Source organism: Bubalus bubalis, chromosome 1 (assembly GCF_019923935.1).
Source record: "Bubalus bubalis isolate 160015118507 breed Murrah chromosome 1, NDDB_SH_1, whole genome shotgun sequence".
Taxonomy (NCBI): domain Eukaryota; kingdom Metazoa; phylum Chordata; class Mammalia; order Artiodactyla; family Bovidae; genus Bubalus; species Bubalus bubalis.
Window position 1 is genome coordinate 119,523,806 of NC_059157.1, and position 18,466 is coordinate 119,542,271.

The 18,466-nt window shown below is 41.0% G+C and overlaps 1 protein-coding gene across 3 annotated transcripts in view; it reads left to right on the top strand.

Moving 5' to 3' along the window:
• The window catches only part of ATP13A5 (ATPase 13A5), a 123,948-nt gene that overhangs the window by 92,921 nt on the left and 12,561 nt on the right, over window positions 1-18,466 (top strand). For all 3 annotated transcript variants that reach the window (XM_025286391.3, XM_025286375.3, XM_025286382.3), the window contains 4 exons: window positions 894-936; window positions 2,800-2,909; window positions 6,241-6,337; window positions 8,337-8,409. In XM_025286391.3, the coding sequence (XP_025142176.3) occupies window positions 894-936; window positions 2,800-2,909; window positions 6,241-6,337; window positions 8,337-8,409 (323 nt within the window). The remainder of the gene's footprint in view (window positions 1-893; window positions 937-2,799; window positions 2,910-6,240; window positions 6,338-8,336; window positions 8,410-18,466) is intronic.

Sequence of the window (18,466 nt, forward strand, 5' to 3'; positions counted from 1 at the left end):
CAAATGTATAGTCTTGATGCATACATCAGCACAAACAAATGTTTACTGTGTGATTTTCATATATACTTACCAAAGAGTAGTTTGAACCTACAAATTTGTTTACATTTGGCCATATTTGACCTATAAAGATGGCCATTTTTTATGTCAACTAATAATAAGGAAATTCTCTGAGAATTTCATTTTCCCCTATATTGTATCATTTCATGTGTTTTTGGCAAGTTACCACTGAGCCTGTAATAATATTGCCATTAATCAATACCTCCAATGTATTATTTACTTATAAAACACTGTGTCTCGCATCAGAAACTCCTTTAGTAACAGCTTTAAAATTTACTCTTCTCTTTATACAGTTGTGCCTGCACATCAAACTGGTATAGATGGGAAGCATGTTATCTTATTTTCACTCCAAGATGCATCTAGAATGTGTACATACATCTCTAGTTGTTATCTGTTAAACCATTTCCCAAATGTTTCTTCTCCTAGTGTCTACATGCTAAACTTTCAGCAGCAGTGAGCAACCAAAACACAGATGGACTAGGTTATGGTCTGTGCATTAGGGTGTGGGAAACACTGATTATGACAGTACTCACTTCAACTTGGCCTTGGTGGATAGAATCCAACAGGACCTCTTCTGAAGTGTGTGATCATCTTTGTGGATGTCCTTGGCAGTATTGCCATCATTTCCGTGTGATTGATTGAAACAATATATCAGAGCTTTATTCCTCTGGGAATATTTCTCTCCAAGTTATTTTCCTTCAGCTTGATTCTACATGTGCTCCAGACACACACACACACACACACACACACACATACACATCATGCATGTTAGTGGTGATGGAAATTACTCAAGTGAGGCATTAAGCTATTAATGTTTCTTATCCTTTCCCTCACAGTTATTATGTAGGCATGTGTGGAGATGGAGCTAATGACTGTGGGGTGAGTAGAAATTACTTCTTCTAATGCAGGGGGTGCATTGATATCCCTCCTGAGGACCCCACGTCCCCTGTGGTCTGACTCTTCACCCTTCTGCCAACAACCACATCACTTAGTCATTTTGATGTTTATATTCATTTCTACCAGAGTATGGGTTGGATGTGGTGAAGAGTAAAGTGAGATGAGTCACTTCAGCTGTTTTCTAGCAACTTTTAGAATAATAAAAACAAAGAAAGGCTACAGAGGCTCCCATATTTCAGACCCAAAAGGGACTTTACAAGACTAGGTGGTTTAAATCTCTCCTGTTATAAATAAGGAAATGAGCCTCATGGAGGTAAATTCTTTTTTTTTTTTTCCTTTTTTTGCCTAAAGTCATACAGCTGGTAAAGGCTTAGCAAAGGAAAAAATTGAAACTGATGATAAAGGTTTGAATTATGTGTAAATCGTATTTATTCCTGCCAAATTCTCCACCAGGGTTACTTTATACAATCTGGATTTATTCCCAAATTTTCACACTCAGAAAAATCATAAACCAAATTATTTGGTTATTACATACAATAGCAAACTGAAATTACAAGATTCTCAGCAGATTACTTCTCTGATACAATAGAAGGCAGTACATGTTTTATAATCTGAGTTTCAAAGATACAGTTGAAATAGTAGCTTACCTTGAAGATTTATGTATGTCAGAAAATATTTTGGGAGCCAATTTGTGGGAGAAGTAATGAAGAGAATTGTTTTGTATTTCTAAAGCCTATTGTATACTTAAGGTCTGGGTATTTGTTTTATTTTTTTTCTTAAATATTTTCTTCAAAGTTCTGTGATAAACTAAGCTCATACTTAGCAGTTATGAATTTTTCTGCTTCATACTTTGTGAGAAGGAGCTAGCTGTTAGTCTGTTCTTCAAATGTAGGGTGAGTACACATTCTCACTAATTATGTGGAATTTAAAACAAAACAAATAAATCAGATGTTATACAGGACATAGTCTCTGCCTCTGAAAAGTTCATTACCTGGTGGGAAAAAAAAATCATGCATAAAACTAATCCTAATATATAAAGCAGATGGTCCTAAATTACATGGTAGAGGTACAAAGTACTAAGGGGAAAATGAGGAAGAAGGAAATATTCTAATATTCACTGATCATGAACTTAGTGTATACTGGCCAAGGTTACCAGGAACTTTGCAAGTTCTGTAGCAGTACAGAAATACAAAATCTCATTTTATGTTCATACACTTCTTGTAGGATTAGGGGCTGGCTGACCTGCTCATTGGCTGCTGTCTGCTTGGGGCACTCTCTGAGCAGTTTTCAATCTTGATGAGAAAAGATTTAGTCCTTATTTCAGTGAGACACCATATACCTTGGGATGATTCTCTGATGAGTGTAATCTGGTCCCTGCCTCCAGCGAAGGTGCTCTATGTCCCAAATTTCATCCCAGCAGTTAGCTGGTTGGCTGGATCAGGCAGCCTGGGAGAAGGTGGGCATTAGATAGTTTTTCCTGTAGTTCATGAAGATGACCTGTTAAGTATAAAACTGTGATGGTAAAGGCCTCTACAAAGGTCCATCCAAACGCTGTCATCTTTTTAATCAACTTCTCAAATGAGTCCTTCCACTTTCTTAGCCTGTCTACATCCCCTCAACCAACACACACACACACACACCCCTTCTTCTACCACTGACTCATTGTTGGTGCCTCGTTAATTGGTAACTTCATGTACCCAGGTGGAGGGGCAGCCTAAACAGAGATCCAGCGGTGGAAGGGTACAAGACTATCAACTCTATAATGTGAAAACGAGCCTTGAGGTGTTTGAACAGTTAGAGCCTGGTCTGAGGAGTCATGGGTATAACATGGATTTATCATTCTAGGCTTTGAAAATGGCTCATGCGGGCATTTCGCTGTCAGAGCAGGAGGCATCTGTGGCCTCCCCTTTCACCTCAAAAACAACCAACATCGAGTGTGTGCCTCATCTCATCAAGTAAGCTACCTCTTCCCCTTCTATCCTTTGACCGTCTGGCTCACTGTTTGGCTCCAGGTGGAATTCAACTCTAATTGAAAGTGACAAATGTCACAGCAGAAACTTGGCTGAAGTGCTGTTGAGAACCCATTAAGGGGAGGGGGCTGTGAGTGCTGCCTAAGAATGCTGATAAAATCAACAAAAAGGTGACTTTTGCTGAGTTTTAAAGAATACATGGCTATGAATGCTAGTGTTGATATTTTAAAGCCAACTGTATATCTCACTTCTCCTCTCCTTTAGTTTTTTATGTTGGATGCTTACTGGAACCTTTCTCTCAGGAGCTGGGGATGGAGAAGAAGCAGAAGAGGAATCCTCTACCACGTAGCCTTCTCCTAGTAGTAGTATGTCTCCAAAATACAGATTAGTGGATATCCAAAATGACTGCACCTACCTTTACTATCATTATTGTCTTAACCCGCTTTGTGTCACGCTGACTACAAAACAAGAGTGCCCAGGACACTCCCCTCACTCATGTGGCTCTTTTTAAATATTGCTCTTGAAAATGTGGTGTATTAAAAATGAGACAGAACTTTTCCCTGGAGGACTCACATTCCAGTAAGGGGTATAGAAAGATGTATGTAGATATAGTCGCCTAACACAGAATCTTCTGCCTAAGGAATGAGAGGTGCTCAATAAATTAGCTTTCCGTAAATGAACGTCCAAACAATACAGTCATATGCCAGTAGTTCAGAATGATAACTCAAGCTAGGAGGGACGGTTTCAGAGGTAGGTGGCAATTTGAACGATAAATGGGATGTATGGAAATACTAAGGAGGTGGGAGGGAATTCCAGATAAAGGAAATGGAGAGCCATGTTTAGAAATGGGGCTTTCATTGGAGAGTGCAGGGGCCTGATTGCTAAACTGAGCTGGAAGATTTCTCAGATGGGAGCTGTGGAGGTGAGGCTGGAACACCAGGTGTGGAAGCCTCACATAGGGGATTCAAACTCCTGGACGGTTGTGCCAAGTGCATACTTGATTCATCCAAAAGGCAGTAGCACTTTCAGATGCTCTTTCTCATGCAAGTTGTGTGATGCATTTATGATTGCAATATGTTGTTTTAAAATACAAGTCAGGATGCAAAATTTTCTCTAGTGGCAGATGGCTTAGTAAGTCTTCATGATAGAAACCCTCTTCTTTTATACTTCACAAATTCACAAATTCGTAAAAATACAGAGTTCAGCTCTGTTATGCTGAATTTACCCTTGCTATTCTTGATGCCTGCCTAGTCCTGAGAAAATATCCTTTAGAGGAGCGATAATGTGCAGTTTTAGGTACATGGGTCTACAGGTTCCCATTATTATTCTTTGAAACATGATTGGCTTGTTATAGTTCAAATCCTTTAGGGCAAGGACTATGCCTTATTAATTTCTATGTCGTTGTGCCTCCCATGACACATCAGAGCCTTCGATGAACGTTTGTGGAATGCATTAAGTAAATGAATGAACCACTTAAAATTCACATCCATTAGGAATGGCAGTCATTGTGGAGGCCTTGCAAACATTCTTTATGCTTTACCACTTTGGATTTTTGCACTTTTTTTTTTTTTTGATCTGGGTGTCTATTCTCTGGGAAATGTACACAAGGGCAGAATAAAGGATGAAATCACAAAGTTTATGTCAGAAAACAATCTAGGTTTCACATGGTTTCCCCTTCTAAACTGGTTTTCTCTCTCCCCTCTGTGCTGAAAATAGAAAGGTAGTGTCTCACAGTCTGGTGGAAAGCACTGACCTGAGGTATCCTGGCCTATCTCCCCCCAGAACCTTCTCATCTTGCCCAAGACCCAGCGTGGTTTTTGGCTCTCTGGGTTTTCCTTCTCATGTCCCTGGTCTGTAGAAAAACTTTGACCAGCACAGGTGTCCATGTCACTGGGGACTGGAAATCAAGAGTATATGGGCTGCCTCCCATATGGATTCGCTTCTACCTTGACAAGAGGAGGCTGCAGGAGTGCTTGTTGGCCAAGTTGCTCCCTCCCCCGACATGTGCTACTTTGGCCTGACATAATCCATTACTGCTGCTGCTGCTAAGTCGCTTCAGTCGTGTCTGACTCTGTGTGACCCCATAGATGGCAGCCCATGAGGCTCCCCCGTCCCTGGGATTCTCCAGGCAAGAACACTGGAGTGGGGTGCCATTGCCTTCTCTGAGTCCATTACTAACTATACTTCAATAAAAAAGGGAAAAGGTAAATATTCTTTAAAAAATTCTGTTTGAACAATTATTCTTCTAATTGGGTCTAGTTAGTAATGGATTAGACCCAATTAGAAGAATAATTGTTCAAACAGAATTTTTTAAAGAATATTTACCTTTTCCCTTTTTTATTGTAGTTGATATACATTATATTAATTTCAGATGTACAACATAGTGATTCAACATATATGTATATTATGAACTGATCACCATGATAAGTCTGATAACCATCTGACACATTAAAAAATTATTACAATATTATTGACTAGGGACTACTTACTTTTGACACTGCGATTTTTACAATTGTCTTTTTCTTTGTGTTCCCAAACCAGCTCCCGTTATTACCCTGGGTTCTTCCTGGTGTACTGAAGCCAACAAAGCCTATTTCATCTCAAATATTGGCATCACATCTACTTTTTTCCTATAATGTGAGAGCACCCAGTCCTTAGCATCATGACTCTAAGGAACCCTAAAACATACACAAGGAGCAAGTGTTGCCAGGATGAAATGAAGCACAAGCCAGTCAATGCTTGACATGTTGCACCTTGTCACAGTGTATTGTGTTTATAATCTTCTTAATTCATTGGAAGCTTGTTGAAAATAAGGACTGTGCCTGATTAATTTATATCCTCTGTGACTCTGCGCATAATGTTGCTATCTTATAAGCCTTAAGTAAAAGCGAGCTTAAGAGTCAATGGGTGAGATGATGGTTGAAGGAAAGAATGAGTGAATGAATAGTTAAATGAATCATTGAGAGGATGAATCAGTGATGAAGTGAATGCATATATCATAGAAAGAAAGTGAAGTTGCTTAGTCGTGTCCAACTCTTTGTGACCCCATGGACTGTAGCCTACCAGGTTCCTCTGTCCAGGGATTTTCCAGGCAAGAATACTGGAGTGGGTTGCCATTTCCTTCTCCAGGAGATCTTCCTGACCCAGGGATTGAACCCAGGTCTCCCACATTGTAGGCAGACGCTTTACCATCTGAGCCACCAGGGAAGTCCAAGTATATATCAACAGGCCATTAAAATAAGCTCCTTTGAAAATATAAAAGAGACTGGGAGATATGTATCATTAAAACCAATTATTTTTATTTTTTCTTAAACAGAGAAGGCCGAGCTGCTCTTGTTTCATCCTTCGGGGTATTTAAATACTTGACCATGTACGGCATAATCCAGTTTATTGGCACATCACTGCTCTATTGGGTATGAACCAAAATAATTTCTTCCCAGTTCTAATTGCTTTTACATCCCCTGTTTATTTTGGGTGGGGGTGCAGCTCCTACACAGGATTTAATGTTTTATAAATAAATTACTTTTTTCAAAATAGATGTCTGCAAACTTGAGAACTTGGTATAACTGTGCATGAGACACAGAGCTAGAAATGAGGAGATGTGGCTCAGTTTCTTAGAGTGTTGTTTTTCTCTAGATAACCTGAGACACTTGACCTCCTCAAGCCTCTCCTTCTTCACTTAGAGTATGGAAAGAGCTTCAGAGCAGCCTAAATATAACTCAGCAGGCAATGCATCAGTCTCCAACTGTGGAATATTTTTGGCAGACTAAGAAGAGATTAAAAAGAGAGAGAAGTTGTTGAATTTGACTTTGAAGGACTAAAAACTGGAAAGATTCCCATACCAGAGCTTTAGTTCTGAACCTGCCCAGAACCTCTACATGTCATTAGTAAAGGATTAGCAGTTCTGTAAAAAATGTTTGGAAAAGACTTTTGAAATGAAATGATAAAAATAATCATCTAAAAATTAACTAGCTATATGGAAGAAATATGTATAGGTTGAAAGTAATCTGCATCAGGTCAGTCATAACTTGGTCTACAGTAAAATAATCCATCAGGCTCAGGGAACACTGGGGGCAAGGGGAAATAATTTACTGCCTTCCTGAGACATAGTGATGAAAGCGAGGAACACAGGACTCCAGCCTCGGGTGGGCTAATGATTGTGAGAAGCACATAGAGACTAAGGGGCAACCAGGTGCATAGAGAGAAGAAATTGGTTGGAAGCCAGGAAACCTGGATTCAAGTTCTACTTCTGTCCCCAAGAACAAATTCGTTCTTGCCCTTGGCTGAGCTTTTATCCACCTCCGGGAAGTCAGGCTGACTGATTTCTAAAGCCCTCCATAATTCTCTGAAAACTCCCAAAATAAAAAGTAAAGCTGCCTTTGAAAAGTTTTCCCTATTCCATCTCTCCCTGCATGTATAATGTTACCATTCTGAGGTGAAAAGAATATGAGAAGGAAATGTAAAAAAGACAGAGAAAGAATTGCAGGATGAGAAGAACTCAGAAACCATTTGCATTCTCTGAAAGTTAAGAAATCAGAATTTCAGTTCCAAAGTCTCCATAGATACAGTTGATTGAAATCAGTCTACTCCAAGTCATTCACTCTGATGGTCTAGATCTAAGTTAAGAGTGTTCTCCAAGAACCTTCGCCTGGAAACATCTTGGCCTTGAGTTTACTTTCTAAGGGGACAGAAATATTTTCATTGGCATCAGTGTGATCTGGTAATATGCATAGAGCCAGATTATGACTTAGTGCTCAGTCAACAGCTATGAAGAAAAACTGACCTGTCTGCAAAAGGTATTGCAAGGCAAGTTCTTGCAGAGTACTTAGTGGACTCGTTTATTTAAATACTTCCAGTATAAACTGAAAGGGAGTTCTATGTCTACACAAACCATTCAGGTGTACCAGAATGAAGTCTGCAATGGGCTTACTTGGGGTAGGGAACTTGTTCAGTTCGTGAAAGTAAATGGGTTTCAAGAGAATCATGTGAACTCAACCCATGGATAAAGACAGAGAAAAAACTCTGTTCAATGATTTGAAGCCTTGATTTCAAATTTTAAGTGTAAAATTCCTAGCAAAATTTTCAGGTTTTAATATCTTCTGTTGAGAGTTCAACTACCCAGGCTGTCTGCAGCTGCCAAAATCACTGTGACCAACCAATAAGAGAGTGTTTCTCAACTGACTGATTTTCATTGCAATTAATAATATGGAATTAAGTAAAACATTGGGAAAAGAGTGATTTGGTTTTATTCTATCCAATGAGATGCTAAAGAGCTTAGGTAAATCACTTTTCTCCTAAAACGGGGAGGAAAATAAAACTTGCTTCCTGACTGATTTCAAGAAGAGTGTTGGGGATGGTGAAGATGTTTTGATGTCAGAATCCTCACTTATCTTTACTTTTCTTCATTTTCAGCAACTACAACTGTTTGGGAATTACCAGTATCTCATGCAAGATGTTGCCATTACGTTGATGGTCTGTTTAACAAGTAAGATCTTTAGCAAAGTAAACCATATTGTTTTTATTTATCCATAAAATTCTAGAAGTGCTCATACAAATAAGAGCTTCTGAGAATGACACTGTAACTCCCAGATCTCACTGTGTGCTGCGTGCTCATTCACTTCAGTTGTGTCTGATTCTTGGTGAATCCATGGACCGAAGCCCACCAGGGTCCTCTGTTCATGGGATTCTCCAGGCAGGAATACTGGAGTGGGTTGCCATGCCTTCCTCCAGGGGATCTTCCCAACCCAGGGATTGAACCCCGAGTCTCTTGTGTCTCCTGCATTGGCAGACAGATTCTTTACCAGTACTACCACCTGAGAAGCCCGCCAGACCTCATTACCTATCAATTTTTTGAAAGTGGTGTTGGTAGTAAGGTGAGGCTTGAATTCCTCAGACTTGACATTTATATAGTCTGATAGAAAATAGGTCTTAATTTCATAAAATTGTCAACATATTCTGAGTTCTTTGTAGGTTTATGTGTTATACACAGAAAAAATCCAGGAAGGGAAATCTTTAAAACCCAAAGGTCATTTTCCATTATTCAGCTATACTTCTCATTGACATGAAACCAGATTTTTGCTAAGGCCTTTGATGTTTGAGAACAAATGCTAGCATTTTATTCTAGTGGAATTCTCTCAAAAGCAAGGTGTGGCTCACAGAAACTATTGCTCATTTCCTTCTTTTGAGTTGACACTGATAAAGTATTTCCTATCAAGGAACTCAAAGCCTGATACTAACTCTTAATAAGTGAGAAAGGTGACTGCCTTAACAGGGAGCAAAGAAAAAGAATGACACACTCATCTCTTTTTCCTTGTTCAACAATAGAAGTGTTATGAAAAATAACAGATAAAACAGCCAGCAATGCAGGATATTAATAACCTTGAGAATTTCATGTAGCATCATAAAACATGAAACTGATATTGAAGTCATTTTTTACATCATCGCAGTGACAAAATTTACCAATGTCAGAGATTTAAGTAATATCAATTTTGATTCTTAGGAATGAAATATCTTTTCATAGCCCATTAAAATACTAAGTGTTATTAATATTTGTAGGACTGGATAATTTTGAATCAGATAAATGGATGGGTAAATTTGCTTCTACAATGTTGGCTATAGTTTAAGCAATGTGCATGATTTTCCTGTGAACATGGACAATGATATAAAAAAGAAGAGAGTACCAGGAGGTTTCAAGAGCTAAGCTAGCAGGTAGAAGCATGAAAGTGAAGGGTATGGCCATCCTCCATCATTTCCTATCTCTGTGATCTTTGGCAAGTTACTTACTAATTAAATAATTGATTCACTGGGGCTTCCCAGGTGACTCAGTGAGAATCTGCCTGCTACTGCAGGAAACACAGGAGATGTGGGTTCAGTCCCTGGGTCTGGAAGATCCCCCAAAAGGGAATGCAACCAACTCCAGTATTCTTGCCTGTCAAATTCCATGGACAGAGGACCTGGCAGGCTACAGTCCATGGGGCCACAGAGCACCGGACACAACTGAGTGACTGAGCATGCACGCACACATAAAACTGATTCATGTGCAAGGTCCTCAGAGGGTTGTGAGGATTAGACAACACAGTGCACGTAGTATATAGCGTAGTGCCTGGCACCCTACAAGCACTCATTTCAAGATGAACCATATTGCACTACCCCCACCCCTCGTTGGTTTTTTTGAGATGATTGACTAACTTGTTGAACACTTAAAAAATCTTAAGACTGTGTACAAGTAGACTGTTGGATTAGAAATTCAAAAATATGAGTGGACGCTTTGCCTCAGATTTGCCAGATGACCTCAAGCAAGTTGTTTTGAGCTTTTGCACACTTAATTTTCATTTTGGTCATGAATTTGACTCTCAAGGTGATGAGTATACTTTACTGTTTCCCATGGCAAGAGCCTGTGGACTCTGGTACCTGTTGCTTACCCTGTGAAACAGCGTCACATCTCAGAGCAGGCTGAGTGGGAGAGTTGGGATGACTCAGAGCAGGGCCACTGTTCCCGTGGGAGTAAAAAGAAGGGTGATAGTTCAGAAGCATAGTGTTCTTTCCAAACGAGAGCACTTCATTCAATTAGTATGCAACAAATGTGTAGCTGGCTTACTAAATGAGCTAGACTGACGAAGGTGAGAAACACAGTGTGGAAATACCTTTTTTTTTTGGTCTCTTTTTACTTTCTGCCTTTGAACAGTATCACTTTCCCATCCCTGTGAGTTCAGTCATACTATAGGCAGATCATTTCCTGGTCATTTCCAGGTACTGAAATGATCTTATCTTTAGATGTGAAAAGTCCAGGTATTATAAATTAACATTTCATATTCTCATCCAATTCAAAGTTTTCTTCCCCAAGTGAAGCCTGACTCATGGCTTGGAGTAGGTGGTGTTAGAGAAGGCCATGAACTCTGTTTTCCTTGTGTCAGCTACTTTCAACCCTGCTTCGGTGAATGCAAGTAGCAAGAGCCCAGGACTTTCTACTTAAATGGGGGTATTGTACTTATCACCTGTCGAGTGTATTCTAACAAGGTAGGCATCTAAACTCAGGCCCTTTGCATGGGGCTCACTAGTGAGTTCCTGAGTTCTTTAGAGATTCCCTGTGGATTGTCTGAACCAGACCACTCCCTTACATAGGTGGTGCTCTCTGCTCTGACCCCTCAGGATTCCTTTCATTAACTGCCTTCTGGTGGTGCATATCACACAGCTTTTTCCTTCTGCTGGTCTCTCTAACCTCAGCTGACTGCCCCACTGGGCAAATTCCTTCTGAGACTGCTCTGCTAAGTCACTTCAGTCGTGTCCGACTCTGTGCGACCCCATAGACGTCAGCCCACCATCCCTGGGATTCTCCAGGCAAGAACACTGGAGTGGGTTGCCATTTCCTTCTCCAATGCATGAAAGTGAAAAGTGAAAGTGAAGTCGTGTCCGACTCTTAGAGACCCCATGGACTGCAGCCCACCAGGCTCCTCCGTCCATGGGATTTTCCAGGCAAGAGTACTGGAGTGGGGTGCCATTGCCTTCTCCGGAAGCCCAGCTAATTTACAGAGCTTCTGCTTGACCTACTAGACAGATGTGGCACATGTTCTCACTGCTGCCCCCTCTCTCTTCCCTTTGATATTACAAGTAGGACAATGAGCGCTAATCTCCACCCTCACCACTTCAGGACTTTTCCTACAGTGGTTCTTACGATTTGCTCTCATTTGTGCTGTGATGCTGAGACTAAAACCACAGTTCTTACTGTTCCTAACAATTCCTATTAAGGAATCTCTTCATCATCTCCATGGTTTTCTCTTGTACAGTCTGTACGTACCTGGGGGATGGAGGACAGCCTGTTTGCCCCTGAAGGACCAGTACAAATTCCTCTTAGTAGGTACGATAGCAACATGGCAGTCATCTCTCTTGACATTAAATAGGCACTTACCTTTCATTGTCCTTCCCTGATGGCTCAGATGGTAAAGAATCTGCCTGCAATGTAGGAGACCTGGGTTCAATCCCTGGTTGGGAAGATCCCTTGGAGAAAGTATTGGCTACCCACTCCAGTATTCTTGTCTGGAGAATTCCAGGGACAGAGGAGCCTGGCAGTCTATATAGTCCATAGGGTCGCAAAGAGGTGGACATGACTGAGCAACTAACACTTTCATTTTCACTTATTTTTTCTTTTCATTGTCCTCAAATGTGAGGCTCAGCAAAATTCCCCAGACAAGAGGCAAATCTCCATTCAACCTCACCTCAGAAAAGTGTTCGTCTCCTACTGTGTGTTTGGCACATAAGTATCTGGGCATTAAAATGTTGATCACTGACATACAGAGTTTAGTGGAGAATTCACATGCATTAATGGATGAAATACAAGTCAAAAATAGTGAGTACCAGGAAACAACAGATGCTCTGGGAGTTTTGGAAAAGGGGAGTTTGTTTTTGATGATCTGTAGTTAGGGACGAGACAGCAAAAGAGAAAAGAGAGATACTGGGGTTGGCTTCATGGAAGAAGTAGCATTTGCACCAAAATAAGAAGACTGAATAGATTTCAAATATCTTTTACCAAAAGAAGGGCATTTCAAGTAGAAGGAAGCAGCATGAGCAAGAGAGAGCTGATAAATATAGGGCATGAGTTTTTCAATTTGACCACACTGTAGGGTATGTGGAAAGAACAGCAGGAGATAAAATTTGAAAAAGTAGGTTGGGTCAGATCACAGAATCTTGACTACTAGGCTGAGAACTGTGAACATTTATCTGCCAACATTGAGTCATGGACGATCAATGTGAAATCACTCTCATCAACCCATCTACATTTCCAGGTTTCCAGGTTAGGGCTTTGACTTTCAAGCCTGAATTAGTAAGGGACAAAGATAATGCCATCACAATATGCTAAGTGAAATGAGACAGAAAGACAAAATACTGTTGCTTATACCTGGAATAATATATATATTCACTAGAATATAATATATATATTCACTAGTGAATAAAGTATATATTCACTAGAATATAATCTGGTGAATAATATATATTCACTAGAATATAATCTAGTGAATATAACAAAAGAAAAAAAAAAAAGCAGACTCACAGATATAGAGAAGAACCTAGTGGCTACCCGGGGTAAGGTACACTATAGGGGTGGGGGTGTAGGAGGTACAAACTATTGAATGTAAGATAGGCTACAAGGATAAATTGTACAACACGGGGAATTTACCCAATATTTCGTAATAACTGCAAATGGAATGGATTATAACACTTAAAAATTGTATAAAAATTGACAAAATTAATATAAAAACCATAATGAAATAAATCTACCAGTACATTCTCTTGGAGAATGTTTTAAAAAGGTAATACTATCATATTATTTATTTACTTGCCTATCTATCCACACCCTGCATGTCCCCACAAGATTTTAAGGCAACATACAAAGGCTTCTAATAAGACAAAATAGGCTTCCCTGATAGCTCAGCTGGTAAAGAATCTGCCTGCAATGCAGCAGACCCTAGTTCAATTCCTGGGTTGGGAAGATCCCCTGTAGAAGGGATAGGCTACCCACACCAGTAGTCTTGGTCTTCCCTCATGGCTCAGATGGTAAAGAATCTGCCTGCAATGCAGGAGACCTGGGTTTGATCCCTGGGTTGTGAAGATCCCCTAGAGAAGGGAAAGGCTACCCACTCCAGTATTCTGGCTGGAGAATTCCATGGACTGAATAGAACTCCAGTACTTTGGCCACCTCATGCGAAGAGTTGACTCATTGGAAAAGACTCTGATGCTGGGAGGGATTGGGGGCAAGAGGAGAAGGGGACGACAGAGGATGAGATGGCTGGATGGCATCACTGACTCGATGGACGTGAGTCTCAGTGAACTCCGGGAGTTGGTGATAGACAGGGAGGCCTGGCGTGCTGCGATTCATGGGGTCGCAAAGAGTCGGACACGACTGAGCGATTGATCTGATCTGATCTGATCTGATAGTCCATGGGGTCACAAAGATTCAGACACGACTGAGTGACTTTCACCACCACCAGTAAAATATAATATACGAAGGAAAAATCTAGGACAAAAGTAAGACGGAGTCAGAATAGTCAATTAAGAAAATGTGTGTCTTGGGAATTTCTTGGTGGTTAGGACCTGATGCTTTCACAGCCAGGGACCCAGGTTCAGTCCCTGGTTGGGGGATTAAGATTCTGCAAGTTGCACCAGTGCCAAAAAAGAAGAAAGAAAGAAAAAGAATGCATCTCTTGAAGTCCCATTTGACCCTCTTAGGTATAGAAGCAATCTTGAAAGGAATTTGTTTAGCTATGTCTCTGTTCTCTTTAGTAAGACCCACTCAAATTAGAACAAGAAAATTGAAGAAGGAGCATGTTTAACACTACAATTCTCACACACACAAAATAATCCTGAGGAGGGCTAGAATTTTCTTTCCTTATTTCCAAGAGACCATCTTCTGTCTTTCTTCTTCTTTCTAACCTTCCTGTTTTCAACTGACTTCTACTCATTCACTTTGCAAATAACCCCAAATGGTAACTATTATTGGGTCTCCATAACCTTTCTGCTTGTCTTCCTACAGCCAATTAGCTCAACCTCTCAGTGTCATTTGCAAATTGTTTAGAAAGAAAACTGATCATCTTCACTTGGGTAAGTTGCCCACTCTAGGCCATTTACTTTTATGAATGAGGGAAGAGTCATGTGTTCAGCTCCATTTGGGCAATCACTCCAGCACATGGGAAAAGGCAGTGTACAGAGGAGGAGGCTGTAGGGAGGATTTATCCATCACATAAATACATCTCTTAAGTTTCATCTGTGCTTCAGTGGGTCCTTTCTGGGTCTTGGGCCTCTTGAAGGAGCTAATGAAAGATAAAGATTTTTTTTCTCCTTAGAAATTTCCTGACACATGCTCAAAATTTTGCATTAAGTTTGGGTGGGTTCATTAGCCTCCTAAAATTTGACTTACATGACTTGAAATGTCAATAAAAAGTAAGCCAATTATTTAGGAGAAACATACATACATAATATCCAGATGATGATGACCAATTAAAAACTATACTTTGAGAATGGACTTTGAAGCTGCTAAGTCCTCCCATACAGCAGGCTCTGTGCTAGGTTCAGTAAAGGACAGACAGTGAGCAAGACAGGACTTCTTTCCTCAGGAAGCTCACAGCTGGCTAGGTACATGTATACTTCACCATTTGGGCCAACATGAAGCTTTACAATCAGACAGACTTACATCACCACCATGTACCTCACTAAGGATTCTACTTCTCCATGGACTAGTAGGGACTCTAATATGGTTGTCATTATTTTTATTAATAGTCAAGTATACAGGTATGTTTTTTATCAGAAAGTATTAAACATCTTTAAAACAGAAAAAGTTAAAATAGTCTTCATGTAATAATCTGTATCAATCAGCTATTGTCCCAGTAATGCTGTATAATAAACCACCCTCAAAACTCAATGGCTTGCAACACCCACTTATGCTTCTGTGAGTTGACTATCATTCAGTTGGTCTAGGTGGGCTCGTCTGAGCCACTCTGCTTAGGATGTAGATTAGATAGTCTTGATCCAGGTTCCGGGTTTAACTGAGGTTTGTTTCAGAATTTTCTTTCTGAGGCCAGGCTGAATAGACAGACCTGGGCATGTTATCGGTATAGATCAAAGAGAGCAGAGCCAGAGGGCAAGCCAAGCCACACAAGCATGCCTCGAAACTGCTAACACATACATCACCATATGTAAAATAGATAGCCAGTGGGAATTTGCTGTGTGATGCAGGGAACCAAAGCCAGTGCTCTGTGACAACCTAGAGGGGTGGGATGGGGAGGGAGGCTCCTGAAAGAGGGGACCTGGCTATACCTGTGGCTGATTCATGTTGATGTGTGGCAAAAACCATCATGATATTGTGAAGTCATTATCCTCCAATTAAAAATAAAAATAATAACCCTCCTAACATCTCTTTGGCCAGAGAAAATCACACAGCAAAAAACAACATTAAGGGGAGATAAAGTACACTCTTTCACAATGAGATGAGACCAACAATTCAGTCTCTCACAGTTCCTGTGTAAAAGAAAAGGCAGAAATTACAATGAGCATCCAAAAAAGAGAAAACCAAATAGGTAGAAGGCAGATGCACAGATATGCAATTACATGTCTCTCCAGTACCCACAGCCTCTCCATGAACTCTGTGGTCACATTCTACCTTGGATATTGGACGACAGAGAGAATTCCAAGCATGGTGGCCTCTGCCTCCTGCAGCCCCAGTCTCCTTGCACCCCTTCTCAGCACTGACCACAGTCCACCTTGTCTGCCTGTGCCCATGCAATAACTTCTGACACAAATTACCTGGAGTTGGGCCAAACCTCACAGCCTTCATAAGACTGCCTTCACTTTAGAAATCAGCTGTAAGTTTGAGAGTCCCCACGCTACGAACACCTCTGATCTGCTGGTTATTAATGTAGGGGTTCTTACTAGTCCCTCAGAATTCAATCATGCACAGCAACAACTCACAGAACTCAGGAAAGGGCTATTTAGCTTATTACAGCTTTATTATAGCAAAAGGGTACAAAATAGAGCCAACCAAAGGGAAAGACATAAGGGCAAGGTCTGGGAGGATCTCAAACCTGACATTTCCATTGGCCTCTCCCTCAGGAGTCAGTTTGCCTTACTTTCCTGCACAGTGATGTATGACCATATTCAGAATATTGAAAAAAAAAAACAGAAAGACACTCACCTGAGCTTTAGTGTAGGGAATTTTTACTGAGGTTTCATTAAATAGATATGATTGACTGAACCATTGGCCATAAGGTTGAACACAGACTCCAGCTCTCCTCTTTTCCCCTGAAGGTTGAGTTGATAGCAAGTGGCTCAAAGCCCCCAGCCTTCTAATCACACAGCTGGTATTTTGGGCATGGCCAACTCACACATTCTGATTCATCTCATTAGCACAAACTCTCTTCAGGCCTACTGTGAACAGAAAAGATACTCCTATCAATTAGGAAATTCCAAGAATTTAGAGGATATATTCCAGGAAGTGAAGACAAAGGCCAAACTCCTCACTCCAGGAGTCCAGAAGTGACCTCCCAGGAATCTGAGATGAAGACTAGTCACTTTCTTTATTACACACCCCATGTGTTTCCCAATGGGACTCAAGCTCTTTGGAAGCAGATGAGATGTCCTTCTTACCTTTGCATACCTCATAGCCTCTAGCTCTACATCCTTCTGGAAAAAGTGATTAAATTAGTAAAGTTAAAGCTTTAGACAGCCATAGAGCTTTAGCTAAATGAGCTGCAAGAGCCTTTGGAGACCATTTAGACATTCCCACACATCTGGAAGCTCCAAAGGGGCTTCCCAGGTGGCACCAGTGGTAAAGATTCTGCCTGTCAGGGCAAGAAACATAAGAGACATGGGTTCAGTCCCTGGGTTGGGAAGATCCCCTGGAGGAGGCCATGGCAACCCACTCCAGTATTCTTGCCTGGAGAATCCCATGGAGAGAGGAGCCTGGTGGACTACAGTCTATATAGGGTTGTAAAGAGTTGGACATGACTAACGCGGCACCCCACTCCAGTACTCTTGCCTGGAAAATCCCATGGACGGAGGAGCCTGGTGGGCTGCGGTCCATGGGGTCGCTAAGAGTCAGATACGACTGAGCGACTTCACTTTCACTTTTCACTTTCATGTGTCGGAGAAGGAAATGGCAACCCACTCCAGAATTCTTGCCTGGAGAATCCCAGGGATGGGGGAGCCTGGTGGGCTGACGTCTATGGGGTCGCACAGAGTTGGACATGACTGAAGCAACTTAGCAGCAACAGCAGCAGCAACACGACTTAGTACGCATGCATGAGAAAATGAAAAACCAAAGACTGTCTGTGATTACCCCAGAACATGCACTGAGCAAACTAAAGACCCACTGTAAACTTTTATTATCCAACACTGGACCCTCATTCCCCAGTGCCCTGTCCCCACAGGAATCAACACAGCCCTAGGGATATATACCCCTCTTTCTTACATCAAAGAAAGCAGTCATAAGCTATGAAAATGAGAGAAGTGACAGATGTAAAGAACTGAAACATCCTGACCTCTCCAAGCTTCTTTCCTGCTCTGCCCTGAGAAGTAAAGTACATTCCATTTTCATCAGTTTTCTAGAATATGAGACTTCTAAGACAGATGTAATTGTCTTTTTTTTTTTTTTTTTTTTTTTTGGTGTGCAGTGTGTGCGTAGTCACTCAGTTCTATCCAACTGTTTGTGACCCTATGGGTTATAGCTCACCATGCTCCTCTGTCCATGCAATTTTCCTGGCAATGATACTAAAGTGGGTTGCCATTTCTTCCTCCAGGGGATCTTCCCAACTCATTGCAGGTGGATGCTTTCTTGCTGAGCCACGGGTGACTGCCCATTGCCAACCCCAAATATTAAAAAACAAAGACTAAGACCAAAATATATTTTAACACTGCCATCTAAAGGCAATATTTTAAGCTCCTTTTCCTAAGTCTAATGCACTCTAGCAGTCTTTCATTTGCACACTTCTTCAGGAGATAGCAGAACACACCTGTAGCATCTATCCTGGTACACTGAAGTGCTCAAAGAATGTTGGCTG